This window comes from Coregonus lavaretus (genome assembly GCF_964263955.1).
Source record: "Coregonus lavaretus genome assembly, chromosome: 11".
NCBI classification, from domain to species: Eukaryota; Metazoa; Chordata; class Actinopteri; order Salmoniformes; family Salmonidae; genus Coregonus; species Coregonus lavaretus.
In genome coordinates, this window is record NC_139998.1 from 59,878,244 (window position 1) to 59,903,672 (window position 25,429).

The following is a 25,429-nucleotide window of genomic DNA, read 5'->3' on the forward strand; positions in this document are numbered from 1 at the left end:
CCCATGAGTCTCCCGGTTGCGGCCGGCTGCGACAGAGCCTGGATTCGAACCAGGATCTCTAGTGGCACAGTTAGCACTGCGATGCAGTGCCTTAGACCACTGCGCCACTCAGGCACAGACCAAACCCCATCACCTAGAGGTAACAGACACAGATACAGACCAAACCCCATCACCTAGAGGTAACAGACAGATACAGACCAAACCCCATCACCTAGAGGTAACAGACAGGTACAGACCAAACCCCATCACCTAGAGGTAACAGACAGGTACAGACCAAACCCCATCACCTAGAGGTAACAGACAGGTACAGACCAAACCCCATCACCTAGAAGTAACAGACACAGGTACAGACCAAACCCCATCACCTAGAGGTAACAGACAGGTACAGACCAAACCCCATCACCTAGAGGTAACAGACCAAACCCCATCACCTAGAAGTAACAGACACAGGTACAGACCAAACCCCATCACCTAGAGGTAACAGACAGGTACAGACCAAACCCCATCACCTAGAGGTAACAGACCAAACCCCATCACTTAGAGGTAACAGACAGGTACAGACACATTGAAGTTCAGAGAGGTGGAGCTCAATACACTTAATAGATGTTATCCAGGGACATGTATTACATGGCACCCTAGTCCCCTATGGCCCTGGTCAAAGGTAGTGCACTATATAGGGAATAGGGTGCCATAGGGCCCTGGTCAAAGGTAGTGCACTATATAGGGAATAGGGTGCCATTCTCTGGTCAAAGGTAGTGCACTATATAGGGAATAGGGTGCCATTCTCTGGTCAAAGGTAGTGCACTATATAGGGAATAGGGTGCCATTCTCTGGTCTAAAGTAGTGCACTCTATAGGGAATAGGGTGCCATTCTCTGGTCTAAAGTAGTGCACTCTATAGGGAATAGGGTGCCATTCTCTGGTCTAAAGTAGTGCACTATATAGGGAATAGGGTGCCATTCTCTGGTCTAAAGTAGTGCACTATATAGGGAATAGGGTGCCATTCTCTGGTCTAAAGTAGTGCACTATATAGGGAATAGGGTGCCATTCTCTGGTCTAAAGTAGTGCACTATATAGGGAATAGGGTGCCATTCTCTGGTCTAAAGTAGTGCACTATATAGGGAATAGGGTGCCATTCTCTGGTCTAAAGTAGTGCACTATATAGGGAATAGGGTGCCATTAGGTACGCAGCCCGGCCTGCCAGCCAGCCAGACAGTAGTGTACCTTGAGCAGCATGTGTTTCTCGTTGGGGGTCAGGTACATCCTGTTCTCATAGTAATCAACACACAGGTTGACTATGTCAGCCAGCAGCTCATCATGGCCGTTAATCACCTCCAACTGCTGCTGCAGAGACTGGAGAGAGAGAGAGACGTTTAGATGACTTCAGTATTTGTATTTATTATGGATCCCCATTAGTTCCTGCCAAGGCAGCAGCTACTCTTCCTGGGGTTTATTATGGATCCCCATTAGTTCCTGCCAAGGCAGCAGCTACTCTTCCTGGGGTTTATTATGGATCCCCATTAGTTCCTGCCAAGGCAGCAGCTACTCTTCCTGGGGTTTATTATGGATCCCCATTAGTTCCTGCCAAGGTAGCGGCTACTCTTCCTGGGGTTTATTATGGATCCCCATTAGTTCCTGCCAAGGCAGCAGCTACTCTTCCTGGGGTTTATTATGGATCCCCATTAGTTCCTGCCAAGGCAGCAGCTACTCTTCCTGGGGTTTATTATGGATCCCCATTAGTTCCTGCCAAGGCAGCAGCTACTCTTCCTGGGGTTTCTTATGGATCCCCATTAGTTCCTGCCAAGGCAGCAGCTACTCTTCCTGGGGTTTATTATGGATCCCCATTAGTTCCTGCCAAGGCAGCAGCTACTCTTCCTGGGGTTTATTATGGATCCCCATTAGTTCCTGCCAAGGCAGCAGCTACTCTTCCTGGGGTTTATTATGGATCCCCATTAGTTCCTGTCAAGGCAGCAGCTACTCTTTCTGGGGTCCAGCAACATTAAGGCAGTAATATACATTATAATTAAATGTTTAAACATTCGAATAGATTTTACAACAGATTTGACAATACATTAAGTGTGTGACCCCAGGCCACTACAACACAATCCAGGTGTACGTGTGTGTATAGTGTGTATGTTGTGTGACTTCACAGTCTTCGCTGTTCCATAAGATGTATTTTTAACTGTTTTTTAAATCTGATTTAACCACTTGCATGAGTTCCTTGTGGAATAGAGCTCCATGTCGTACTGTGAGCTTGCCAGTATCTTCTGGACTTGGGTACTGGGCTTTCAACATGTCAATACCTCTCACAAAGACAAGCAGTGATGAAGTCAATCTCTCCTCCACTTTGAGCCAGGAGAGACTGACATGCATGTTATTGATGTTAGCTCTCTGTGTACATTTAACCCTTTAGAGTCTAAGCCCGGGGGGGGGGGGGGGGGTTCTACTAAGCTAACATGTGGAATTGTTTTAAGATGGTCATGCCATTGAATCATTTAGCTCTTCGATTAAAGAGTGTTAAACAAATCAAAATATATTTGAGATTCTTCAAATAGCCACCCTTTGCCTTGATGACAGCTTTGCACACTCTTGGCATTCTCTCAACCAGCTTCACCTGGAAGGCCAGATCATCTGATGCAGCACTCCATCACTCTCCTTCTTGGTAAAATAGCCCTTACACAGCCTGGAGGTGTGTTGGGTCATTGTCCTGTTGAAAAACAAATGATAGTCCCACTAAACCCAAACCAGATTGGATGGCGTATCGCTGCAGAATGCTGTGGTAGCCATGCTGGTTAAGTGTGCCTTGAATTCTAAATAAATCACAGACAGTCACCAGCAAAGCACCCCCACACCATAACACCTCCTCCTCCATGCTTTACGGTGGGAACTACACATGCGGAGATCATCCGTTCACCCACACCGCATCTCATAAAGGCACGTTGGTTGGAACCGATTTGGACTCCAGACCAAAGGACACATTTCCACCGGTCTAATGTCCATTGCTCGTGTTTCTTGGGCCAAGCAGGTCTCCTCTTCTTATTGGTGTCCTTTAGTGGTGGTTTCTTTGCAGCAATTCGACCATGAAGGCCTGATTCACACAGTCCCCTCTGAAAAGTTGATGTTGAGATGTGTCTGTGACTTGAACTCTGTGAAGCATTTATTTGGGCTGCAATTTCTGAGGCTGGTAACTCTAATGAACTTATCCTCTGCAGCAGAGGTAACGCTGGGTGTTCCTTTCCTGTGGCGGTCCTCATGAGAGCTAGTTTCATCATAGCGCTTGATGGTTTTTGCGACTGCACTTGAAGAAACTTTCAAAGTTCTTGAAATGTTCTGTATTCACTGACCTTCATGTTTTAAAGTAATGATGGACTGTCGTTTCTCTTTGCTTATTTGAGCTGTTCTTGCCATAATATGGACTTGGTCTTTTACCAAATAGGGCCATCTTCTGTATACTCTCCCTACCTTGTCACAACACAACTGATTGGCTCAAACGCATTAAGGAGGAAAGAAATTCCACAAATTAACTTTTAAGAAGGCACACCTGTTAATTGAAATGCATTCCAGGTGACTACCTCATGAAGCTGGTTGAGAGAATGCCAAGAGTGTGCAAAGCTGTCATCAAGGCAAAGGGTGGCTATTTGAAGAATCTCAAATATAAAATATATTTTGATTTGTTTAACACTTTTTTGGTTACTACATGATTCCATATGTGTTATTTCATAGTTTTGATGTCTTCACTATTATTCTACAATGTAAAAAACTGTAAAAATAAAGAAAAACCCTTGAATGAGTAGGTGTCTGAAGCGTCTGTCCTATATCTGAGATCAGGAAACTATTCATATGTTCTGTATTTATGTATGTATGTATTTAACCCCTTATTTTAGGCACTAAACTATCTCGATTTATACTTCCATTCATTTTTTTTTTCTACAGGAGGGGTCATATTAGTGTGTAGTCCAAACTGTTAGAACGCTACAGACAGAAGTCGGCTGTACCAACTTCAGACGAGTCCTGTGACGCTTGTGAGAGTAGAGCAAAACGGAGAACACCATGGTCCACGATATAGCATATATAGGGCCTAGACAGCTGCCCTGGGGAATTCCTGATTCTACCTGGATTTTTGTTGGAGAGGCTTCCATTAAAGAACACCCTCTGTGTTCTGTTAGACAGGGAACTCTTTATCCACAATATAGCAGGGGGTGTAAAGCCAAAACCCAAGTTTTCCAGCAACAGACTATAATCGATAATGTCAAAAGCCCCCACAATCTTTTTATCATCAATTTCTCTCAGCCAATCATTTGTGTAAGTGCTGTGCTTGTTGAATGTCCTTTATAAGTGTGCTGAAAGTCTGTTGTCAATTTGTTTACTGTAAAATAGCATTTTATCTGGTCAAACACAATATTTTCAAAAAGTTACCTAAGGGTTGGGAAGAGGCTGATTGGTCGGCTATTTGAGCCAGTAAAGGGGGCTTTACTATTCTTAGGTAGTGGAATGACTTTTGCTTCCCTCCAGGCCTGAGGGCACACACTATAGTAGGCTTAAATTGAAGAGATGGCAAATAGGAGTGGCAATATCGACCGGTATCATCCTCAGTAATATTCCATCCAAGTTGTCAGTCACAGGTGATTTGTCATTGCTGATAGCCAACAATAATAATTTCATCTCTTTCACACTCAGTTTACGGAATTCAAAATAATGTATTTGGTCAGATATACTTGGATGTGTAGTGTTAGCGTTTGATTCTGGCATGTCATGCCTAAGTTTGCCAATGTTGGCGATGAAATAATCATTAAAGTAGTTGGCAATATCTGTGGGTTTTGTGATGAATGAGCCATCTGATTCAATAAATGATAGAGCTGAGTTTGCCTTTTTTCCCAAAATTTCATTTAATGTGCTCCAAAGCTTTTTACTATAATTCTTTATGTCATTTATCTTTGTTTCATAGTGTAGTTTCTTCTTCTTTTTATTCAGTTTAGTCACATGATTTACAGTACGTTTGCCAATCCACTGGGATTTAACAGTTTTTACAGTCATTTTCTTAATAGCTGCTTATTAGTAACTGGAATTTCAGTTTCATCAGTCGAGTTGGGATGAAACACACCAGAATGACCAACGGCAGTGTTTCCCGTATATTAATTTACCGCCGCAACTAAAAAAGATACATAATAATAAAATAAACATTTCTGCCGAGACGCTTTTAAGATCAGAGTGACAAGTTACAAGTTCCATATCTTCCTCAGATACTCATCAGATCGTCCAAGAAACCAACAAGGTAAGTATACTGAACAAAAATATAAACGCAACAAGCAACAATTTCAATGATTTTACTGAGTTACATTCATTAGGCCCTAATCTATGGATTTCACATGACCGGGCAGGGGCACAGACATGGGTGGGCCTGGGAGGGCATAGGCCCACCCACTTGTGAGCCAGGCCTCTGTGGCATTGTGTTGTGTGACAAAACTGCACATTTTAGAGTGGCCTTTTATTGTCCCCAGCACAAGGTGCACCTGTGTAATGATCATGCTGTTTAATCAGCTTCTTGATATGCCACACCTGTCAGGTGGATGGATTATCTTGGCAAAGGAGAAATGCTCACTAACAGGGATGAAAATAAATTTGTGCACAAAATTTGAGAGAAATTAGCTTTTTGTGCGTCTGGAAAATTTCTGGGATCTTTTATTTCTGCTCATGAAACATGGGACCACTTTACATGTTGCCTTTATATTTTTGTTTAGTATAGCTAGCTATTAATGCTGGAAGTGTAGCCAACCCTATTAATAGATGTATTTAACAATTGTTAGCTAAAAAACAGTAACGTTATGCTAGCTCATTTAAAATATAGAAGTGGCTGGTGATCTCATGGAGATCAAGAGATCAAATTAAACAATTCAACTGTCCTGGACTAACAGAAGCATAATTTAATTACCATTTTGGAGTAGAATGTCCCCGAGTTATCTTGTTGTGGTTGGCCAGGTGTGTGTGTGTTACCTGAGTTATCTTGTTGTGGTTGGCCAGGTGTGTGTGTGTTACCCGAGTTATCTTGTTGTGGTTGGCCAGGTGTGTGTGTGTTACCCGAGTTATCTTGTTGTGGTTGGCCAGGTGTGTGTGTGTTACCTGAGTTATCTTGTTGTGGTTGGCCAGGTGTGTGTGTGTTACCCGAGTTATCTTGTTGTGGTTGGCCAGGTGTGTGTGTGTTACCTGAGTTATCTTGTTGTGGTTGGCCAGGTGTGTGTGTGTTACCTGAGTTATCTTGTTGTGGTTGGCCAGGTGTGTGTGTGTTACCTGAGTTATCTTGTTGTGGTTGGCCAGGTGTGTGTGTGTTACCTGAGTTATCTTGTTGTGGTTGGCCAGGTGTGTGTGTGTGTGTTACCTGAGTTATCTTGTTGTGGTTGGCCAGGTGTGTGTGTGTTACCTGAGTTATCTTGTTGTGGTTGGCCAGGTGTGTGTGTGTTACCTGAGTTATCTTGTTGTGGTTGGCCAGGTGTATGTGTGTTACCTGAGTTATCTTGTTGTGGTTGGCCAGGTGTATGTGTGTTACCTGAGTTATCTTGTTGTGGTTGGCCAGGTGTGTGTGTGTTACCTGAGTTATCTTGTTGTGGTTGGCCAGGTGTGTGTGTGTTACCTGAGTTATCTTGTTGTGGTTGGCCAGGTGTATGTGTGTTACCTGAGTTATCTTGTTGTGGTTGGCCAGGTGTGTGTGTGTGTGTTACCTGAGTTATCTTGTTGTGGTTGGCCAGGTGTGTGTGTGTTACCTGAGTTATCTTGTTGTGGTTGGCCAGGTGTGTGTGTGTTACCTGAGTTATCTTGTTGTGGTTGGCCAGGTGTGTGTGTGTTACCTGAGTTATCTTGTTGTGGTTGGCCAGGTGTGTGTGTGTTACCTGAGTTATCTTGTTGTGGTTGGCCAGGTGTGTGTGTGTTACCTGAGTTATCTTGTTGTGGTTGGCCAGGTGTGTGTGTGTTACCTGAGTTATCTTGTTGTGGTTGGCCAGGTGTATGTGTGTTACCTGAGTTATCTTGTTGTGGTTGGCCAGGTGTATGTGTGTTACCTGAGTTATCTTGTTGTGGTTGGCCAGGTGTGTGTGTGTTACCTGAGTTATCTTGTTGTGGTTGGCCAGGTGTGTGTGTGTTACCTGAGTGATCTTGTTGTGGTTGGCCAGGTGTGTGTGTGTTACCCGAGTTATCTTGTTGTGGTTGGCCAGGTGTGTGTGTTACCTGAGTTATCTTGTTGTGGTTGGCCAGGTGTGTGTGTGTTACCTGAGTTATCTTGTTGTGGTTGGCCAGGTGTGTGTGTGTTACCCGAGTTATCTTGTTGTGGTTGGCCAGGTGTGTGTGTGTTACCCGAGTTATCTTGTTGTGGTTGGCCAGGTGTGTGTGTGTGTTACCTGAGTTATCTTGTTGTGGTTGGCCAGGTGTGTGTGTGTTACCTGAGTTATCTTGTTGTGGTTGGCCAGGTGTGTGTGTGTTACCTGAGTTATCTTGTTGTGGTTGGCCAGGTGTGTGTGTGTTACCTGAGTTATCTTGTTGTGGTTGGCCAGGTGTGTGTGTGTTACCTGAGTTATCTTGTTGTGGTTGGCCAGGTGTGTGTGTGTTACCTGAGTTATCTTGTTGTGGTTGGCCAGGTGTATGTGTGTTACCTGAGTTATCTTGTTGTGGTTGGCCAGGTGTGTGTGTGTTACCTGAGTTATCTTGTTGTGGTTGGCCAGGTGTGTGTGTGTTACCTGAGTTATCTTGTTGTGGTTGGCCAGGTGTATGTGTGTTACCTGAGTTATCTTGTTGTGGTTGGCCAGGTGTATGTGTGTTATCTGAGTTATCTTGTTGTGGTTGGCCAGGTGTGTGTGTGTTACCTGAGTTATCTTGTTGTGGTTGGCCAGGTGTGTGTGTGTTACCTGAGTTATCTTGTTGTGGTTGGCCAAGTGTATGTGTGTTACCTGAGTTATCTTGTTGTGGTTGGCCAGGTGTGTGTGTGTGTGTTACCTGAGTTATCTTGTTGTGGTTGGCCAGGTGTGTGTGTGTGTGTTACCTGAGTTATCTTGTTGTGGTTGGCCAGGTGTGTGTGTGTTACCTGAGTTATCTTGTTGTGGTTGGCCAGGTGTGTGTGTGTTACCTGAGTTATCTTGTTGTGGTTGGCCAGGTGTGTGTGTGTTACCTGAGTTATCTTGTTGTGGTTGGCCAGGTGTGTGTGTGTTACCTGAGTTATCTTGTTGTGGTTGGCCAGGTGTGTGTGTGTTACCTGAGTTATCTTGTTGTGGTTGGCCAGGTGTATGTGTGTTACCTGAGTTATCTTGTTGTGGTTGGCCAGGTGTATGTGTGTTACCTGAGTTATCTTGTTGTGGTTGGCCAGGTGTGTGTGTGTGTGTTACCTGAGTTATCTTGTTGTGGTTGGCCAGGTGTGTGTGTGTTACCTGAGTTATCTTGTTGTGGTTGGCCAGGTGTGTGTGTGTTACCTGAGTTATCTTGTTGTGGTTGGCCAGGTGTGTGTGTGTTACCTGAGTTATCTTGTTGTGGTTGGCCAGGTGTGTGTGTGTTACCTGAGTTATCTTGTTGTGGTTGGCCAGGTGTGTGTGTGTTACCTGAGTTATCTTGTTGTGGTTGGCCAGGTGTGTGTGTGTTACCTGAGTGATCTTGTTGTGGTTGGCCAGGTGTGTGTGTGTTACCCGAGTTATCTTGTTGTGGTTGGCCAGGTGTGTGTGTGTTACCTGAGTTATCTTGTTGTGGTTGGCCAGGTGTGTGTGTGTTACCTGAGTTATCTTGTTGTGGTTGGCCAGGTGTGTGTGTGTTACCCGAGTTATCTTGTTGTGGTTGGCCAGGTGTGTGTGTGTTACCCGAGTTATCTTGTTGTGGTTGGCCAGGTGTGTGTGTGTGTTACCTGAGTTATCTTGTTGTGGTTGGCCAGGTGTGTGTGTGTGTTACCTGAGTTATCTTGTTGTGGTTGGCCAGGTGTGTGTGTGTTACCTGAGTTATCTTGTTGTGGTTGGCCAGGTGTGTGTGTGTTACCTGAGTTATCTTGTTGTGGTTGGCCAGGTGTGTGTGTGTTACCTGAGTTATCTTGTTGTGGTTGGCCAGGTGTGTGTGTGTTACCTGAGTTATCTTGTTGTGGTTGGCCAGGTGTGTGTGTGTTACCTGAGTTATCTTGTTGTGGTTGGCCAGGTGTATGTGTGTTACCTGAGTTATCTTGTTGTGGTTGGCCAGGTGTGTGTGTGTTACCTGAGTTATCTTGTTGTGGTTGGCCAGGTGTGTGTGTGTTACCTGAGTTATCTTGTTGTGGTTGGCCAGGTGTATGTGTGTTACCTGAGTTATCTTGTTGTGGTTGGCCAGGTGTATGTGTGTTACCTGAGTTATCTTGTTGTGGTTGGCCAGGTGTGTGTGTGTTACCTGAGTTATCTTGTTGTGGTTGGCCAGGTGTGTGTGTGTTACCTGAGTTATCTTGTTGTGGTTGGCCAGGTGTGTGTGTGTTACCTGAGTTATCGTGTTGTGGTTGGCCAGGTGTGTGTGTGTTACCTGAGTTATCTTGTTGTGGTTGGCCAGGTGTGTGTGTGTTACCTGAGTTATCTTGTTGTGGTTGGCCAGGTGTGTGTGTGTTACCTGAGTGATCTTGTTGTGGTTGGCCAGGTGTGTGTGTGTTACCCGAGTTATCTTGTTGTGGTTGGCCAGGTGGGTGTGTGTTACCTGAGTTATCTTGTTGTGGTTGGCCAGGTGTGTGTGTGTTACCTGAGTTATCTTGTTGTGGTTGGCCAGGTGTGTGTGTGTTACCCGAGTTATCTTGTTGTGGTTGGCCAGGTGTGTGTGTGTTACCCGAGTTATCTTGTTGTGGTTGGCCAGGTGTGTGTGTGTGTTACCTGAGTTATCTTGTTGTGGTTGGCCAGGTGTGTGTGTGTTACCTGAGTTATCTTGTTGTGGTTGGCCAGGTGTGTGTGTGTTACCTGAGTTATCTTGTTGTGGTTGGCCAGGTGTGTGTGTGTTACCTGAGTTATCTTGTTGTGGTTGGCCAGGTGTGTGTGTGTTACCTGAGTTATCTTGTTGTGGTTGGCCAGGTGTGTGTGTGTTACCTGAGTTATCTTGTTGTGGTTGGCCAGGTGTGTGTGTGTTACCTGAGTTATCTTGTTGTGGTTGGCCAGGTGTATGTGTGTTACCTGAGTTATCTTGTTGTGGTTGGCCAGGTGTGTGTGTGTTACCTGAGTTATCTTGTTGTGGTTGGCCAGGTGTGTGTGTGTTACCTGAGTTATCTTGTTGTGGTTGGCCAGGTGTGTGTGTGTTACCTGAGTTATCTTGTTGTGGTTGGCCAGGTGTGTGTGTGTTACCTGAGTTATCTTGTTGTGGTTGGCCAGGTGTGTGTGTGTTACCCGAGTTATCTTGTTGTGGTTGGCCAGGTGTGTGTGTGTTACCCGAGTTATCTTGTTGTGGTTGGCCAGGTGTGTGTGTGTGTGTTACCTGAGTTATCTTGTTGTGGTTGGCCAGGTGTGTGTGTGTGTGTTACCTGAGTTATCTTGTTGTGGTTGGCCAGGTGTGTGTGTGTTACCTGAGTTATCTTGTTGTGGTTGGCCAGGTGTGTGTGTGTTACCTGAGTGATCTTGTTGTGGTTGGCCAGGTGTGTGTGTGTTACCCGAGTTATCTTGTTGTGGTTGGCCAGGTGTGTGTGTGTTACCTGAGTTATCTTGTTGTGGTTGGCCAGGTGTGTGTGTGTTACCTGAGTTATCTTGTTGTGGTTGGCCAGGTGTGTGTGTGTTACCTGAGTTATCTTGTTGTGGTTGGCCAGGTGTGTGTGTGTTACCTGAGTTATCGTGTTGTGGTTGGCCAGGTGTGTGTGTGTTACCTGAGTTATCTTGTTGTGGTTGGCCAGGTGTGTGTGTGTTACCTGAGTTATCTTGTTGTGGTTGGCCAGGTGTGTGTGTGTTACCTGAGTTATCTTGTTGTGGTTGGCCAGGTGTGTGTGTGTTACCTGAGTTATCTTGTTGTGGTTGGCCAGGTGTGTGTGTGTTACCTGAGTTATCTTGTTGTGGTTGGCCAGGTGTATGTGTGTTACCTGAGTTATCTTGTTGTGGTTGGCCAGGTGTGTGTGTGTTACCTGAGTTATCTTGTTGTGGTTGGCCAGGTGTGTGTGTGTTACCTGAGTTATCTTGTTGTGGTTGGCCAGGTGTGTGTGTGTTACCTGAGTTATCTTGTTGTGGTTGGCCAGGTGTGTGTGTGTTACCTGAGTTATCTTGTTGTGGTTGGCCAGGTGTGTGTGTGTTACCCGAGTTATCTTGTTGTGGTTGGCCAGGTGTGTGTGTGTTACCTGAGTTATCTTGTTGTGGTTGGCCAGGTGTGTGTGTGTGTGTTACCTGAGTTATCTTGTTGTGGTTGGCCAGGTGTGTGTGTGTGTGTTACCTGAGTTATCTTGTTGTGGTTGGCCAGGTGTGTGTGTGTTACCTGAGTTATCTTGTTGTGGTTGGCCAGGTGTGTGTGTGTTACCTGAGTTATCTTGTTGTGGTTGGCCAGGTGTGTGTGTGTTACCTGAGTTATCTTGTTGTGGTTGGCCAGGTGTGTGTGTGTTACCTGAGTTATCTTGTTGTGGTTGGCCAGGTGTGTGTGTGTTACCTGAGTGATCTTGTTGTGGTTGGCCAGGTGTGTGTGTGTTACCCGAGTTATCTTGTTGTGGTTGGCCAGGTGTGTGTGTGTTACCTGAGTTATCTTGTTGTGGTTGGCCAGGTGTGTGTGTGTTACCTGAGTTATCTTGTTGTGGTTGGCCAGGTGTGTGTGTGTTACCCGAGTTATCTTGTTGTGGTTGGCCAGGTGTGTGTGTGTTACCCGAGTTATCTTGTTGTGGTTGGCCAGGTGTGTGTGTGTGTTACCTGAGTTATCTTGTTGTGGTTGGCCAGGTGTGTGTGTGTTACCTGAGTTATCTTGTTGTGGTTGGCCAGGTGTGTGTGTGTTACCTGAGTTATCTTGTTGTGGTTGGCCAGGTGTGTGTGTGTTACCTGAGTTATCTTGTTGTGGTTGGCCAGGTGTGTGTGTGTTACCTGAGTTATCTTGTTGTGGTTGGCCAGGTGTGTGTGTGTTACCTGAGTTATCTTGTTGTGGTTGGCCAGGTGTGTGTGTGTTACCTGAGTTATCTTGTTGTGGTTGGCCAGGTGTATGTGTGTTACCTGAGTTATCTTGTTGTGGTTGGCCAGGTGTGTGTGTGTTACCTGAGTTATCTTGTTGTGGTTGGCCAGGTGTGTGTGTGTTACCTGAGTTATCTTGTTGTGGTTGGCCAGGTGTGTGTGTGTTACCTGAGTTATCTTGTTGTGGTTGGCCAGGTGTGTGTGTGTTACCTGAGTTATCTTGTTGTGGTTGGCCAGGTGTGTGTGTGTTACCCGAGTTATCTTGTTGTGGTTGGCCAGGTGTGTGTGTGTTACCTGAGTTATCTTGTTGTGGTTGGCCAGATGTGTGTGTGTGTGTTACCTGAGTTATCTTGTTGTGGTTGGCCAGGTGTGTGTGTGTGTGTTACCTGAGTTATCTTGTTGTGGTTGGCCAGGTGTGTGTGTGTTACCTGAGTTATCTTGTTGTGGTTGGCCAGGTGTGTGTGTGTTACCTGAGTTATCTTGTTGTGGTTGGCCAGGTGTATGTGTGTTACCTGAGTTATCTTGTTGTGGTTGGCCAGGTGTGTGTGTGTGTTACCCGAGTTATCTTGTTGTGGTTGGCCAGGTGTGTGTGTGTTACCCGAGTTATCTTGTTGTGGTTGGCCAGGTGTGTGTGTGTTACCTGAGTTATCTTGTTGTGGTTGGCCAGGTGTGTGTGTGTTACCTGAGTTATCTTGTTGTGGTTGGCCAGGTGTGTGTGTGTTACCTGAGTTATCTTGTTGTGGTTGGCCAGGTGTGTGTGTGTTACCTGAGTTATCTTGTTGTGGTTGGCCAGGTGTGTGTGTGTTACCTGAGTTATCTTGTTGTGGTTGGCCAGGTGTATGTGTGTTACCTGAGTTATCTCGTTGTGGTTGGCCAGGTGTGTGTGTGTTACCTGAGTTATCTTGTTGTGGTTGGCCAGGTGTGTGTGTGTTACCTGAGTTATCTTGTTGTGGTTGGCCAGGTGTATGTGTGTTACCTGAGTTATCTTGTTGTGGTTGGCCAGGTGTGTGTGTGTTACCTGAGTTATCTTGTTGTGGTTGGCCAGGTGTGTGTGTGTTACCTGAGTTATCTTGTTGTGGTTGGCCAGGTGTATGTGTGTTACCTGAGTTATCTTGTTGTGGTTGGCCAGGTGTATGTGTGTTACCTGAGTTATCTTGTTGTGGTTGGCCAGGTGTGTGTGTGTTACCTGAGTTATCTTGTTGTGGTTGGCCAGGTGTGTGTGTGTTACCTGAGTTATCTTGTTGTGGTTGGCCAGGTGTATGTGTGTTACCTGAGTTATCTTGTTGTGGTTGGCCAGGTGTATGTGTGTTACCTGAGTTATCTTGTTGTGGTTGGCCAGGTGTGTGTGTGTGTGTTACCTGAGTTATCTTGTTGTGGTTGGCCAGGTGTGTGTGTGTTACCTGAGTTATCTTGTTGTGGTTGGCCAGGTGTGTGTGTGTTACCTGAGTTATCTTGTTGTGGTTGGCCAGGTGTGTGTGTGTTACCTGAGTTATCTTGTTGTGGTTGGCCAGGTGTGTGTGTGTTACCTGAGTTATCTTGTTGTGGTTGGCCAGGTGTGTGTGTGTTACCTGAGTTATCTTGTTGTGGTTGGCCAGGTGTATGTGTGTTACCTGAGTTATCTTGTTGTGGTTGGCCAGGTGTATGTGTGTTACCTGAGTTATCTTGTTGTGGTTGGCCAGGTGTGTGTGTGTGTGTTACCTGAGTTATCTTGTTGTGGTTGGCCAGGTGTGTGTGTGTTACCTGAGTTATCTTGTTGTGGTTGGCCAGGTGTGTGTGTGTTACCTGAGTTATCTTGTTGTGGTTGGCCAGGTGTGTGTGTGTTACCTGAGTTATCTTGTTGTGGTTGGCCAGGTGTGTGTGTGTTACCTGAGTTATCTTGTTGTGGTTGGCCAGGTGTGTGTGTGTTACCTGAGTTATCTTGTTGTGGTTGGCCAGGTGTGTGTGTGTTACCTGAGTGATCTTGTTGTGGTTGGCCAGGTGTGTGTGTGTTACCCGAGTTATCTTGTTGTGGTTGGCCAGGTGTGTGTGTGTTACCTGAGTTATCTTGTTGTGGTTGGCCAGGTGTATGTGTGTTACCTGAGTTATCTTGTTGTGGTTGGCCAGGTGTGTGTGTGTTACCTGAGTTATCTTGTTGTGGTTGGCCAGGTGTGTGTGTGTTACCTGAGTTATCTTGTTGTGGTTGGCCAGGTGTGTGTGTGTTACCTGAGTTATCTTGTTGTGGTTGGCCAGGTGTGTGTGTGTTACCTGAGTTATCTTGTTGTGGTTGGCCAGGTGTATGTGTGTTACCTGAGTTATCTTGTTGTGGTTGGCCAGGTGTGTGTGTGTTACCTGAGTTATCTTGTTGTGGTTGGCCAGGTGTGTGTGTGTTACCTGAGTTATCTTGTTGTGGTTGGCCAGGTGTGTGTGTGTTACCTGAGTTATCGTGTTGTGGTTGGCCAGGTGTGTGTGTGTTACCTGAGTTATCTTGTTGTGGTTGGCCAGGTGTGTGTGTGTTACCTGAGTTATCTTGTTGTGGTTGGCCAGGTGTGTGTGTGTTACCTGAGTGATCTTGTTGTGGTTGGCCAGGTGTGTGTGTGTTACCCGAGTTATCTTGTTGTGGTTGGCCAGGTGTGTGTGTTACCTGAGTTATCTTGTTGTGGTTGGCCAGGTGTGTGTGTGTTACCTGAGTTATCTTGTTGTGGTTGGCCAGGTGTGTGTGTGTTACCTGAGTTATCTTGTTGTGGTTGGCCAGGTGTGTGTGTGTTACCTGAGTTATCTTGTTGTGGTTGGCCAGGTGTGTGTGTGTTACCTGAGTTATCTTGTTGTGGTTGGCCAGGTGTATGTGTGTTACCTGAGTTATCTTGTTGTGGTTGGCCAGGTGTGTGTGTGTTACCTGAGTTATCTTGTTGTGGTTGGCCAGGTGTGTGTGTGTTACCTGAGTTATCTTGTTGTGGTTGGCCAGGTGTGTGTGTGTTACCTGAGTTATCGTGTTGTGGTTGGCCAGGTGTATGTGTGTTACCTGAGTTATCTTGTTGTGGTTGGCCAGGTGTGTGTGTGTTACCTGAGTTATCTTGTTGTGGTTGGCCAGGTGTGTGTGTGTTACCTGAGTGATCTTGTTGTGGTTGGCCAGGTGTGTGTGTGTTACCCGAGTTATCTTGTTGTGGTTGGCCAGGTGTGTGTGTTACCTGAGTTATCTTGTTGTGGTTGGCCAGGTGTGTGTGTGTTACCTGAGTTATCTTGTTGTGGTTGGCCAGGTGTGTGTGTGTTACCTGAGTTATCTTGTTGTGGTTGGCCAGGTGTGTGTGTGTTACCTGAGTTATCTTGTTGTGGTTGGCCAGGTGTGTGTGTTACCTGAGTTATCTTGTTGTGGTTGGCCAGGTGTGTGTGTGTGTGTTACCTGAGTTATCTTGTTGTGGTTGGCCAGGTGTGTGTGTGTTACCTGAGTTATCTTGTTGTGGTTGGCCAGGTGTGTGTGTGTGTTACCTGAGTTATCTTGTTGTGGTTGGCCAGGTGTGTGTGTGTTACCTGAGTTATCTTGTTGTGGTTGGCCAGGTGTGTGTGTGTTACCTGAGTTATCTTGTTGTGGTTGGCCAGGTGTGTGTGTGTTACCTGAGTTATCTTGTTGTGGTTGGCCAGGTGTGTGTGTGTTACCTGAGTTATCTTGTTGTGGTTGGCCAGGTGTGTGTGTGTTACCTGAGTTATCTTGTTGTGGTTGGCCAGGTGTATGTGTGTTACCTGAGTTATCTTGTTGTGGTTGGCCAGGTGTGTGTGTGTTACCTGAGTTATCTTGTTGTGGTTGGCCAGGTGTGTGTGTGTTACCTGAGTTATCTTGTTGTGGTTGGCCAGGTGTGTGTGTGTTACCTGAGTTATCTTGTTGTGGTTGGCCAGGTGTGTGTGTGTTACCTGAGTTATCTTGTTGTGGTTGGCCAGGTGTGTGTGTGTTACCCGAGTTATCTTGTTGTGGTTGGCCAGGTGTGTGTGTGTTACCTGAGTTATCTTGTTGTGGTTGGCCAGGTGTGTGTGTGTGTGTTACCTGAGTTATCTTGTTGTGGTTGGCCAGGTGTGTGTGTGTGTGTTACCTGAGTTATCTTGTTGTGGTTGGCCAGGTGTGTGTGTGTTACCTGAGTTATCTTGTTGTGGTTGGCCAGGTGTGTGTGTGTTACCTGAGTTATCTTGTTGTGGTTGGCCAGGTGTATGTGTGTTACCTGAGTTATCTTGTTGTGGTTGGCCAGGTGTGTGTGTGTGTTACCTGAGTTATCTTGTTGTGGTTGGCCAGGTGTGTGTGTGTGTTACCTGAGTTATCTTGTTGTGGTTGGCCAGGTGTATGTGTGTTACCTGAGTTATCTTGTTGTGGTTGGCCAGAAACATGGAGAGGTTCTGAGACTCCTGGATGGATGAGGGTTCTGACATCTTCCTGAGGAACTGGGCAGCTCTACAGGGGGGAGAGGAGAGGGAGGGGTAGAGGGACCAAAATTAAGGAAAGATTTGACTATGTACAGACTAAGTGAGCATAGCCTTGCTATTGAGAGAGGTCGCCGTAGGCAGACCTGGCTCTCAAGAGAAGACAGGCTATGTGCACACTGCCCACAAAATGAGGTGGAAACTGAGCTGCACTTCCTAACCTCCAGCCAAATGTATGACCATATTAGAGACACATATTTACCTCAGATTACACAGATCCACAAAGAATTAGAAAACAAACCCAATTTTGATAAACTCCCATATCTTTTGGGTGAAACACCATTGTAAATACAACCCATATTTATGTTTATTTATTTTCCCATTTGTACTTTAACTATTTGCACATCGTTACAACACTGTATATAGACATAATATGGCATTTGAAATGTCTTTATTCTTTTGGAACTTCTGAGTGTAATGTTCACTGTTCAGGAAGGAGACGCGTTCTGGAAGGAGACGCGTTCTGTCTCCTAGAGATGAACGTACTTTGGTGCGAAAAGTGCAAATCAATCCCAGAACAACAGCAAAGGACCTTGTGAAGATGCTGGAGGAAACAGGTACAAAAGTATCTATATCCACAGTAAAACGAGTCCTATATCGACATAACCTGAAAGGCCGCTCAGCAAGGAAGAAGCCACTGCTCCAAAACCGCCATAAAAAAGCCAGACTACGGTTTGCAACTGTACATGGGGACAAAGATCGTACTTTTTGGAGAAATGTCCTCTGGTCTGATGAAATTAAAATAGAACTGTTTGGCCATAATGACCATCGTTATGTTTGGAGGAAAAAGGGGGACGCTTGCAAGCCGAAGAACACCATCCCAACCGTGAAGCACGGGGGTGGCAGCATCATGCTGTGGGGGTGCTTTGCTGCAGGAGGGACTGGTGCACTTCACAAAATAGATGGCATCATGAGGAAGGAAAATGATGTGGATATATTGAAGCAACATCTCAAGACATCAGTCAGGAAGTTAAAGCTTGGTCGCAAATGGGTCTTCCAAATGGACAATGACCCCAAGCATACTTCCAAAGTTGTGGCAAAATGGCTTAAGGACAACAAAGTCAAGGTATTGGAGTGGCCATCACAAAGCCCTGACCTCAATCCTATAGAACAATTGTGGGCAGAACTGAAAAAGCGTGTGCGAACAAGGAGGCCTACAAACCTGACTCAGTTACACCAGCTCTGTCAGGAGGAATGGGCCAAAATTCACCCAACTTATTGTGGGAAGCTTGTGGAAGGCTACCCGAAACGTTAGACCCAAGTTAAACAATTTAAAGGCAATGCTACCAAATACTAATTGAGTGTATGTAAACTTCTGACCCACTGGGAATGTGATGAAAGAAATAAAAGCTGAAATAAATCATTCTCTCTACTATTATTCTGACATTTCACATTCTTAAAATAAAGTGGTGATCCTAACTGACCTAAAACAGGGAATTTTTACTAGGATTAAATGTCAGGAATTGTGAAAAACTGAGTTTAAATGTATTTGGCTAAGGTGTATGTAAACTTCCGACTTCAACTGTACCATATATACAAAAGCGGACGGAGAAATATCATAAATGATTGTTTTTACATGTGAACCATTTTACCACGTGAACATTTCCTCAGAATAAATAAGACAGGATTGTAATAGAGTAGGGAGCCAGAGACACCACTAGATGGGGCTATCGAACACCAATAAGAGGCAATTTACCAGTTACAGAAAACAATTGTTTATTCATGGCTGATGGGTGGAGAGTTTTTAGATAGAACATCCACCTGCATTCTGTCTGGAGAGATGACCACCCCTACGCGAAGGTTTATCTGCTCTATTGCAAAGAAGAACATGGAGAAGAGTCTAGTGTCTATGTAGTGTCTAGTGTCTATGTAGTGTCTATGTAGTGTCTATGTAGTGTCTATGTAGTGTCTATGTAGTGTCTAGTGTCTATGTAGTGTCTATCTAGTGTCTATCTAGTGTCTATGTAGTGTCTAGTGTCTATGTAGTGTATATGTAGTGTCTAGTGTCAACAGTGGTTCCTCAATTAAAAGTTTTGAGCTTATGCCATAACACTTTGTGGTAGATGGTGGCAGATTGGGGTAAATTCCGTCATTACCTCATTGCGCCACACCATCACAATGGGGAGGTGAGGAGGACGGAGTGTTCGGGTTGGGGTGGAGGGTTGGAGCAGAGCCTGACGGAGTGCTCGGGTTGGGGTGGAGGGTTGGAGCATAGCCTGACGGAGTGCTCGGGTTGGGGTGGAGGGTTGGAGCATAGCCTGACGGAGTGCTCGGGTTGGGGTGGAGGGTTGGAGCATAGCCTGACGGAGTGCTCGGGTTGGGGTGGAGGGTTGGAGCATAGCCTGACGGAGTGCTCGGGTTGGGGTGGAGGGTTGGAGCATAGCCTGACGGAGTGTTCGGGTTGGGGTGGAGGGTTGGACAATAGCCTGACGGTAGGGACTCGGGTTGGGGTGGAGGGTTGGAGCATAGCCTGACGGTAGGGACTCGGGTTGGGGTGGAGGGTTGGAGCATAGCCTGACGGTAGGGACTCGGGTTGGGGTGGAGGGTTGGAGCATAGCCTGACGGTAGGGACTCAGGTTGGGGTGGAGGGTTGGAGCATAGCCTGACGGAGTGCTCTGGTTGGAGTGGAGGGTTGGAGCAGAGCCTGACGGTAGGGACTCGGGTTGGGGTGGAGGGTTGGAGCATAGCCTGATGGAGTGCTCTGGTTGGGGTGGAGGGTTGGAGCAGAGCCTGACGGTAGGGACTCGGGTTGGGGTGGAGGGTTGGAGCATAGCCTGACGGAGTGCTCGGGTTGGGGTGGAGGGTTGGAGCATAGCCTGACGGAGTGCTCGGGTTGGGGTGGAGGGTTGGAGCATAGCCTGACGGAGTGCTCGGGTTGGGGTGGAGGGTTGGAGCATAGCCTGACGGAGTGTTCGGGTTGGGGTGGAGGGTTGGAGCATAGCCTGACGGTAGGGACTCGGGTTGGGGTGGAGGGTTGGAGCATAGCCTGACGGTAGGGACTCGGGTTGGGGTGGAGGGTTGGAGCATAGCCTGACGGTAGGGACTCGGGTTGGGGTGGAGGGTTGGAGCATAGCCTGACGGTAGGGACTCAGGTTGGGGTGGAGGGTTGGAGCATAGCCTGACGGAGTGCTCTGGTTGGGGTGGAGGGTTGGAGCAGAGCCTGACGGTAGGGACTCGGGTTGGGGTGGAGGGTTGGAGCATAGCCTGACGGAGTGCTCGGGTTGGGGTGGAGGGTTGGAGCAGAGCCTGACGGAGTGCTCGGGTTGGGGTGTAGGGTTGGAGCAGAGCCTGACGGAGTGCTCGGGTTGGGGTGGAGGGTTGGAGCATAGCCTGACGGAGTGTTCGGGTTGGGGTGCAGGGTTGGAGCATAGCCTGACGGTAGGGACTCAGGTTGGGGTGTAGGGTTGGAGCATAGCCTGACGGAGTGTTCGGGTTGGGGTGTAGGGTTGGAGCATAGCCTGACGGAGTGTTCGGGTTGGGGTGTAGGGTTGGAGCATAGCCTGACGGTAGGGACTCAGGTTGGGGTGGAGGGTTGGAGCATAGCCTGACGGTAGGGACTCAGGTTGGGGTGGAGGGTTGGAGCATAGCCTGACGGAGTGCTCGGGTTGGGGTGGAGGGTTGGAGCATAGCCTGACGGTAGGGACTCGGGTTGGGGTGTAGGGTTGGAGCATAGCCTGACGGAGTGTTCGGGTTGGGGTGTAGGGTTGGAGCATAGCCTGACGGTAGGGACTCAGGTTGGGGTGCAGGGTTGGAGCATAGCCTGACGGTAGGGACTCAGGTTGGGGTGCAGGGTTGGAGCATAGCCTGACGGTAGGGACTCAGGTTGGGGTGGAGGGTTGGAGCATAGCCTGACGGTAGGGACTCAGGTTGGGGTGGAGGGTTGGAGCATAGCCTGACGGTAGGGACTCAGGTTGGGGTGGAGGGTTGGAGCATAGCCTGACGGTAGGGACTCAGGTTGGGGTGTAGGGTTGGAGCATAGCCTGACGGTAGGGACTCAGGTTGGGGTGGAGGGTTGGAGCATAGCCTGACGGTAGGGACTCAGGTTGGGGTGTAGGGTTGGAGCATAGCCTGACGGTAGGGACTCAGGTTGGGGTGGAGGGTTGGAGCATAGCCTGACGGTAGGGACTCAGGTTGGGGTGTAGGGTTGGAGCATAGCCTGACGGAGTGCTCGGGTTGGGGTGCAGGGTTGGAGCATAGCCTGACGGTAGGGACTCAGGTTGGGGTGCAGGGTTGGAGCATAGCCTGACGGTAGGGACTCAGGTTGGGGTGTAGGGTTGGAGCATAGCCTGACGGTAGGGACTCAGGTTGGGGTGGAGGGTTGGAGCATAGCCTGACGGTAGGGACTCAGGTTGGGGTGGAGGGTTGGAGCATAGCCTGACGGTAGGGACTCAGGTTGGGGTGTAGGGTTGGAGCATAGCCTGACGGTAGGGACTCAGGTTGGGGTGGAGGGTTGGAGCATAGCCTGACGGTAGGGACTCAGGTTGGGGTGTAGGGTTGGAGTATAGCCTGACGGTAGGGACTCAGGTTGGGGTGGAGGGTTGGAGCATAGCCTGACGGTAGGGACTCAGGTTGGGGTGTAGGGTTGGAGCATAGCCTGACGGAGTGCTCGGGTTGGGGTGCAGGGTTGGAGCATAGCCTGACGGTAGGGACTCAGGTTGGGGTGTAGGGTTGGAGCATAGCCTGACGGAGTGCTCGGGTTGGGGTGCAGGGTTGGAGCATAGCCTGACGGTAGGGACTCAGGTTGGGGTGGAGGGTTGGAGCATAGCCTGACGGTAGGGACTCAGGTTGGGGTGTAGGGTTGGAGCATAGCCTGACGGAGTGCTCGGGTTGGGGTGCAGGGTTGGAGCATAGCCTGACGGTAAGGACTCAGGTTGGGGTGCAGGGTTGGAGCATAGCCTGACGGTAGGGACTCAGGTTGGGGTGTAGGGTTGGAGCATAGCCTGACGGTAGGGACTCAGGTTGGGGTGGAGGGTTGGAGCATAGCCTGACGGTAGGGACTCAGGTTGGGGTGGAGGGTTGGAGCATAGCCTGACGGTAGGGACTCAGGTTGGGGTGTAGGGTTGGAGCATAGCCTGACGGTAGGGACTCAGGTTGGGGTGGAGGGTTGGAGCATAGCCTGACGGTAGGGACTCAGGTTGGGGTGTAGGGTTGGAGCATAGCCTGACGGTAGGGACTCAGGTTGGGGTGGAGGGTTGGAGCATAGCCTGACGGTAGGGACTCAGGTTGGGGTGTAGGGTTGGAGCATAGCCTGACGGAGTGCTCGGGTTGGGGTGCAGGGTTGGAGCATAGCCTGACGGTAGGGACTCGGGTTGGGGTGGAGGGTTGGAGCATAGCCTGACGGTAGGGACTCGGGTTGGGGTGGAGGGTTGGAGCATAGCCTGAAGTTAGGGAGGGGCAGTTCCTCTTGCTGCTCCGTAGGTAAGCATCATGGTGTTGTAGTGGATGTGAGCTTCAACTGGAAGCCAGTGGAGTGGGCGGAGGAGCGGGGTGACATGGGAGAACTTGGGAAGGTTGAAAACCAGGAGGGCTGCAGCATTCTGGGTAAGTTGCAGGGGTTTGATGGCACAACAAGCCGGTTGGACGTACTACCAAATTCTCTAAAACGATTGTATGCTCCCAATTGCACGCTCCCTCAAAACTTGAGACATCTGTGGCATTGTGTTGTGTGACAAAACTGCACATTTTAGAGCGGCCATTTATTGTCATCAGCACAAGGTGCACCTGTTTAATGATCATGCTGTTTAATCAGCTTCATGATATGCCACACCTGTCAGGTGGATGGATTATCTTGGCAAAGAAAAATGTTCACTAAAGTATTCGGAAAGTATTCAGACACCTTGACTTTTTCCATTTTGTTACGTTACAGCCTTATTCTAAAATGGATTAAATAATTGTTTCCCCTCATCAATCTACACACAATACCCCATGACAAAGTGAAAACAGGTTTTTAGAATCATTGCAAATGTATTAAAAACAGAAATACCTTAATTACATAAGTATTCAGACCCTTTGCGATGAGACTAGAAAATTGAGCTCAGGTGCATCCTGTTTCCATTGATCATCCTTGAGATGTTTCTACAACTTGATTGGAGTCCACCTGTGGTACATTCAATTGATTGGACATGATTTGGAAAGGCACACACCTGTCTATATAAGGTCCCACCGTTGACAGTGCATGTCATAGCAAAAACCATGCCATGAGTTCGAAGGAATTGTCCGTAGAGCTCCAAGACAGGATAGTGTCGAGGCACAGATCTGGGGAAGGGTACCGAAACATTTCACATGGGAGAACCTTCCAGAAGGACAACCATCTCTGCAGCACTCCACCAATCAGGCCTTTATGGTAGTGGCCAGACGGAAGCCACTCCTCAGTAAAAGGCACATGACAGTCCACTTGGAGTTTGACAAAAGGCACCTAAAGACTCTCAGACCATGAGAAACAAGATTCTCTGGTCTGATGAAACCAAGATTGAACTCTTTGGTCTGAATGCCAAGCGTCACATCTGGAGGAAACCTGGCACCATCCCTACGGTGAAGCATGGTGGTGGCAGCATCATACTGTGGGGATGTTTTTCAGCGGCAGGGACTGGGAGACTAGTCAGGATCAAGGCAAAGATGAACGGAGCAAAGTACAGAGAGATCCTTGATGAAAACCTGCTCCAGAGCGCTTAGGACCTCAGACTGGAGCGAAGGTTCACCTTCCAACAGGACAACGACCCTAAGCACACAGCCAAGACAACGCAGGAGTGGCTTCGGGACAAGTCTCTGAATGTCCTTGAGTGGCCCAGCCAGAGCCCAGACTTGAACCCTATCAAACATCTCAGGAGAGACCTGAAAATAGCTGGACAGCGACGCTCCCCATCCAACCTGACAGAGCTTGGGAGGATCTGCAGAGAAGAATGGAAGAAACTCCCCAAATACAGGTGTGCCAAGCTTGTAGCATCATACCCAAGAAGACTCGGGGCTGTAATCACTGCCAAAGGTGCTTCAACAAAGTACTGAGTAAAGGGTCTGAATACTTATGTAAATGTGATATTTCTGTTTTTTTATTTTTTATACATTTGCAAACATTACTAAAAAACTGTTTTTGCTTTGTCATTTGCTTTGTGTGTAGATTGATGAGGGGAAAAATACTATTTAATCCAGTTTATAATAAGGCTGTAAAGTAACAAAATATGGAAAAAGTCAATCAGTCTGAATATTTTCCGAATGTACTGTAACATACTAAAAAATATATGGGGGATTGGAAATGATGCAGACAATTACATTGATGGAAGCCATACTATCTGCAATATTAAATTTGATCTACCCCCTAAACATTTTTTATTTATTTATTTTTAAGCCAGAGCTCACTGGCACCGGAAAATGTCAGGGCCCAGAATATTTTATACAATGTTGCAAGTTTGTTGCAGAATTTATTATCATCAGGATATTTTCCACCTGCAGGCTGCATTGTTTCTTTGGGGGGGCTTTATGTCGGCTATTTTTAAATAGTTGGCAATGGCAATAGAAGTTACTTTAAAATGTGTACCATTTTCATTTACATGTAGATATAATTTAGATGAACCACATGACAATGATTTTGAGATACAAAGAATAATGAAAATCATAACTGGCACGCAGATCGGTAGAAACGGTACAATAGATTGGCACTCCAAACGGAAAACGTTGCCGACCCCTGCTGAAGCCTATTACCAGCAACATCAGGAGCGTAGCGGCAGAATCTGCAGCAGGGGGGGGGGGGGGGGGGGTTATTTCCTTCTGGTTAAACTATCTTCATCTCTGACTCCCTCGAGTCATTTATGTGTCATAATTATTTAATCAAAACAGCATGCTTAATTAAAGCATCAGACAAGTTCAGTACATATAGTTGATTTTATTTTTAAAAACATACGGTGTCTCTCTCTATATATATATATATATGAGGAAAAAATACACGTTCAAATATTTCGACCAATCGACTCTTTTTTTTATTCTTGGGGACAATTACAAAGAGTAATAGGTGCACATGGTCCGGCAGTAGGCTCCAAGGGTAACCTATAGTGTATTACTGTCACATGGTCCGGCAGTAGGCTCCAAGGGTAACCTATAGTGTATTACTGTCACATGGTCCGGCAGTAGGCTCCAAGGGTAACCTATAGTGTATTACTGTCACATGGTCCGGCAGTAGGCTCCAAGGGTAACCTATAGTGTATTACTGTCACATGGTCCGGCAGTAGGCTCCAAGGGTAACCTATAGTGTATTACTGCTAGATGAGCAAGCTGATTGATGTGCCATGGGTCCTGTTCAAAAGTAGTGCACTCAGTGTGGCTCAGTTGGTAGAGCATGGCACTTGCCATGCAAGGGTTGTGGGTTCGATTCCCACTGGGGACCGGTACGAATGAAAATGTATGCACTCACTACTGTAAGTCGCTCTGGATAAGAGCGTCTGCTAAATGATAATGTATAAAGGACATATCCTGTGTGTGTGTGTGTGTGTGTGTGTGTGTGTGTGTGTGTGTGTGTGTGTGTGTGTATAGTACCGTTTGTATGCGGAGTGGTCGTTCTTGACGCTACACTTCATGTTCTTGAGTTCATCCAGCACAGCGAACATGTTGATGAACTTCCCCAAGGTCAGGAGGTAGGCCTCCGAGACAAAGTCCTTCCTCCTCTCAGCGTGGCAGAGACGGCGCACCTCCCCACAGAACCGGTCTATAGCCGTTCGCTGAAGAGGAGAAAACAGAGAGAGGGTCAATGTCAAAACAGAGCACATCAACTATACATTGCTTGTAAGTGGTAATGTAATGTAATTAATGTAACGTAATGTAAGTGGTAATGTAACGTAATGTAAGTGGTAATGTAATGTAAATGGTAATGTAATGTAATTAATATAATGTAATTAATGTAATGTAAATGGTAATGTAATT

General features: G+C 47.2%; 2 protein-coding genes across 2 annotated transcripts in view; both read right to left on the reverse strand.

Annotated features, from left to right (window-relative positions):
* Positions 1-1,258, reverse strand: part of LOC311137482 (cytoplasmic FMR1-interacting protein 1 homolog) — an 82,105-nt gene extending 80,847 nt beyond the window's left edge. The window contains exon 1 of the mRNA XM_084172020.1: positions 1,045-1,258. The gene's annotated coding sequence lies outside the window, so the exon portion shown is untranslated. The remainder of the gene's footprint in view (positions 1-1,044) is intronic.
* LOC311137616 (cytoplasmic FMR1-interacting protein 1 homolog) overlaps positions 468-25,429 on the reverse strand; it is a gene marked incomplete at its 3' end in the record, with an annotated part of 49,886 nt that continues 24,924 nt past the window's right edge. Inside the window, exons 6-9 of the mRNA XM_084172118.1 lie at positions 25,046-25,227; positions 16,397-16,493; positions 1,224-1,352; positions 468-509 (exon numbers count right to left, since the gene is read on the reverse strand). Of these exons, the coding sequence (XP_084028244.1) occupies positions 468-509; positions 1,224-1,352; positions 16,397-16,493; positions 25,046-25,227 (450 nt within the window). The remainder of the gene's footprint in view (positions 510-1,223; positions 1,353-16,396; positions 16,494-25,045; positions 25,228-25,429) is intronic.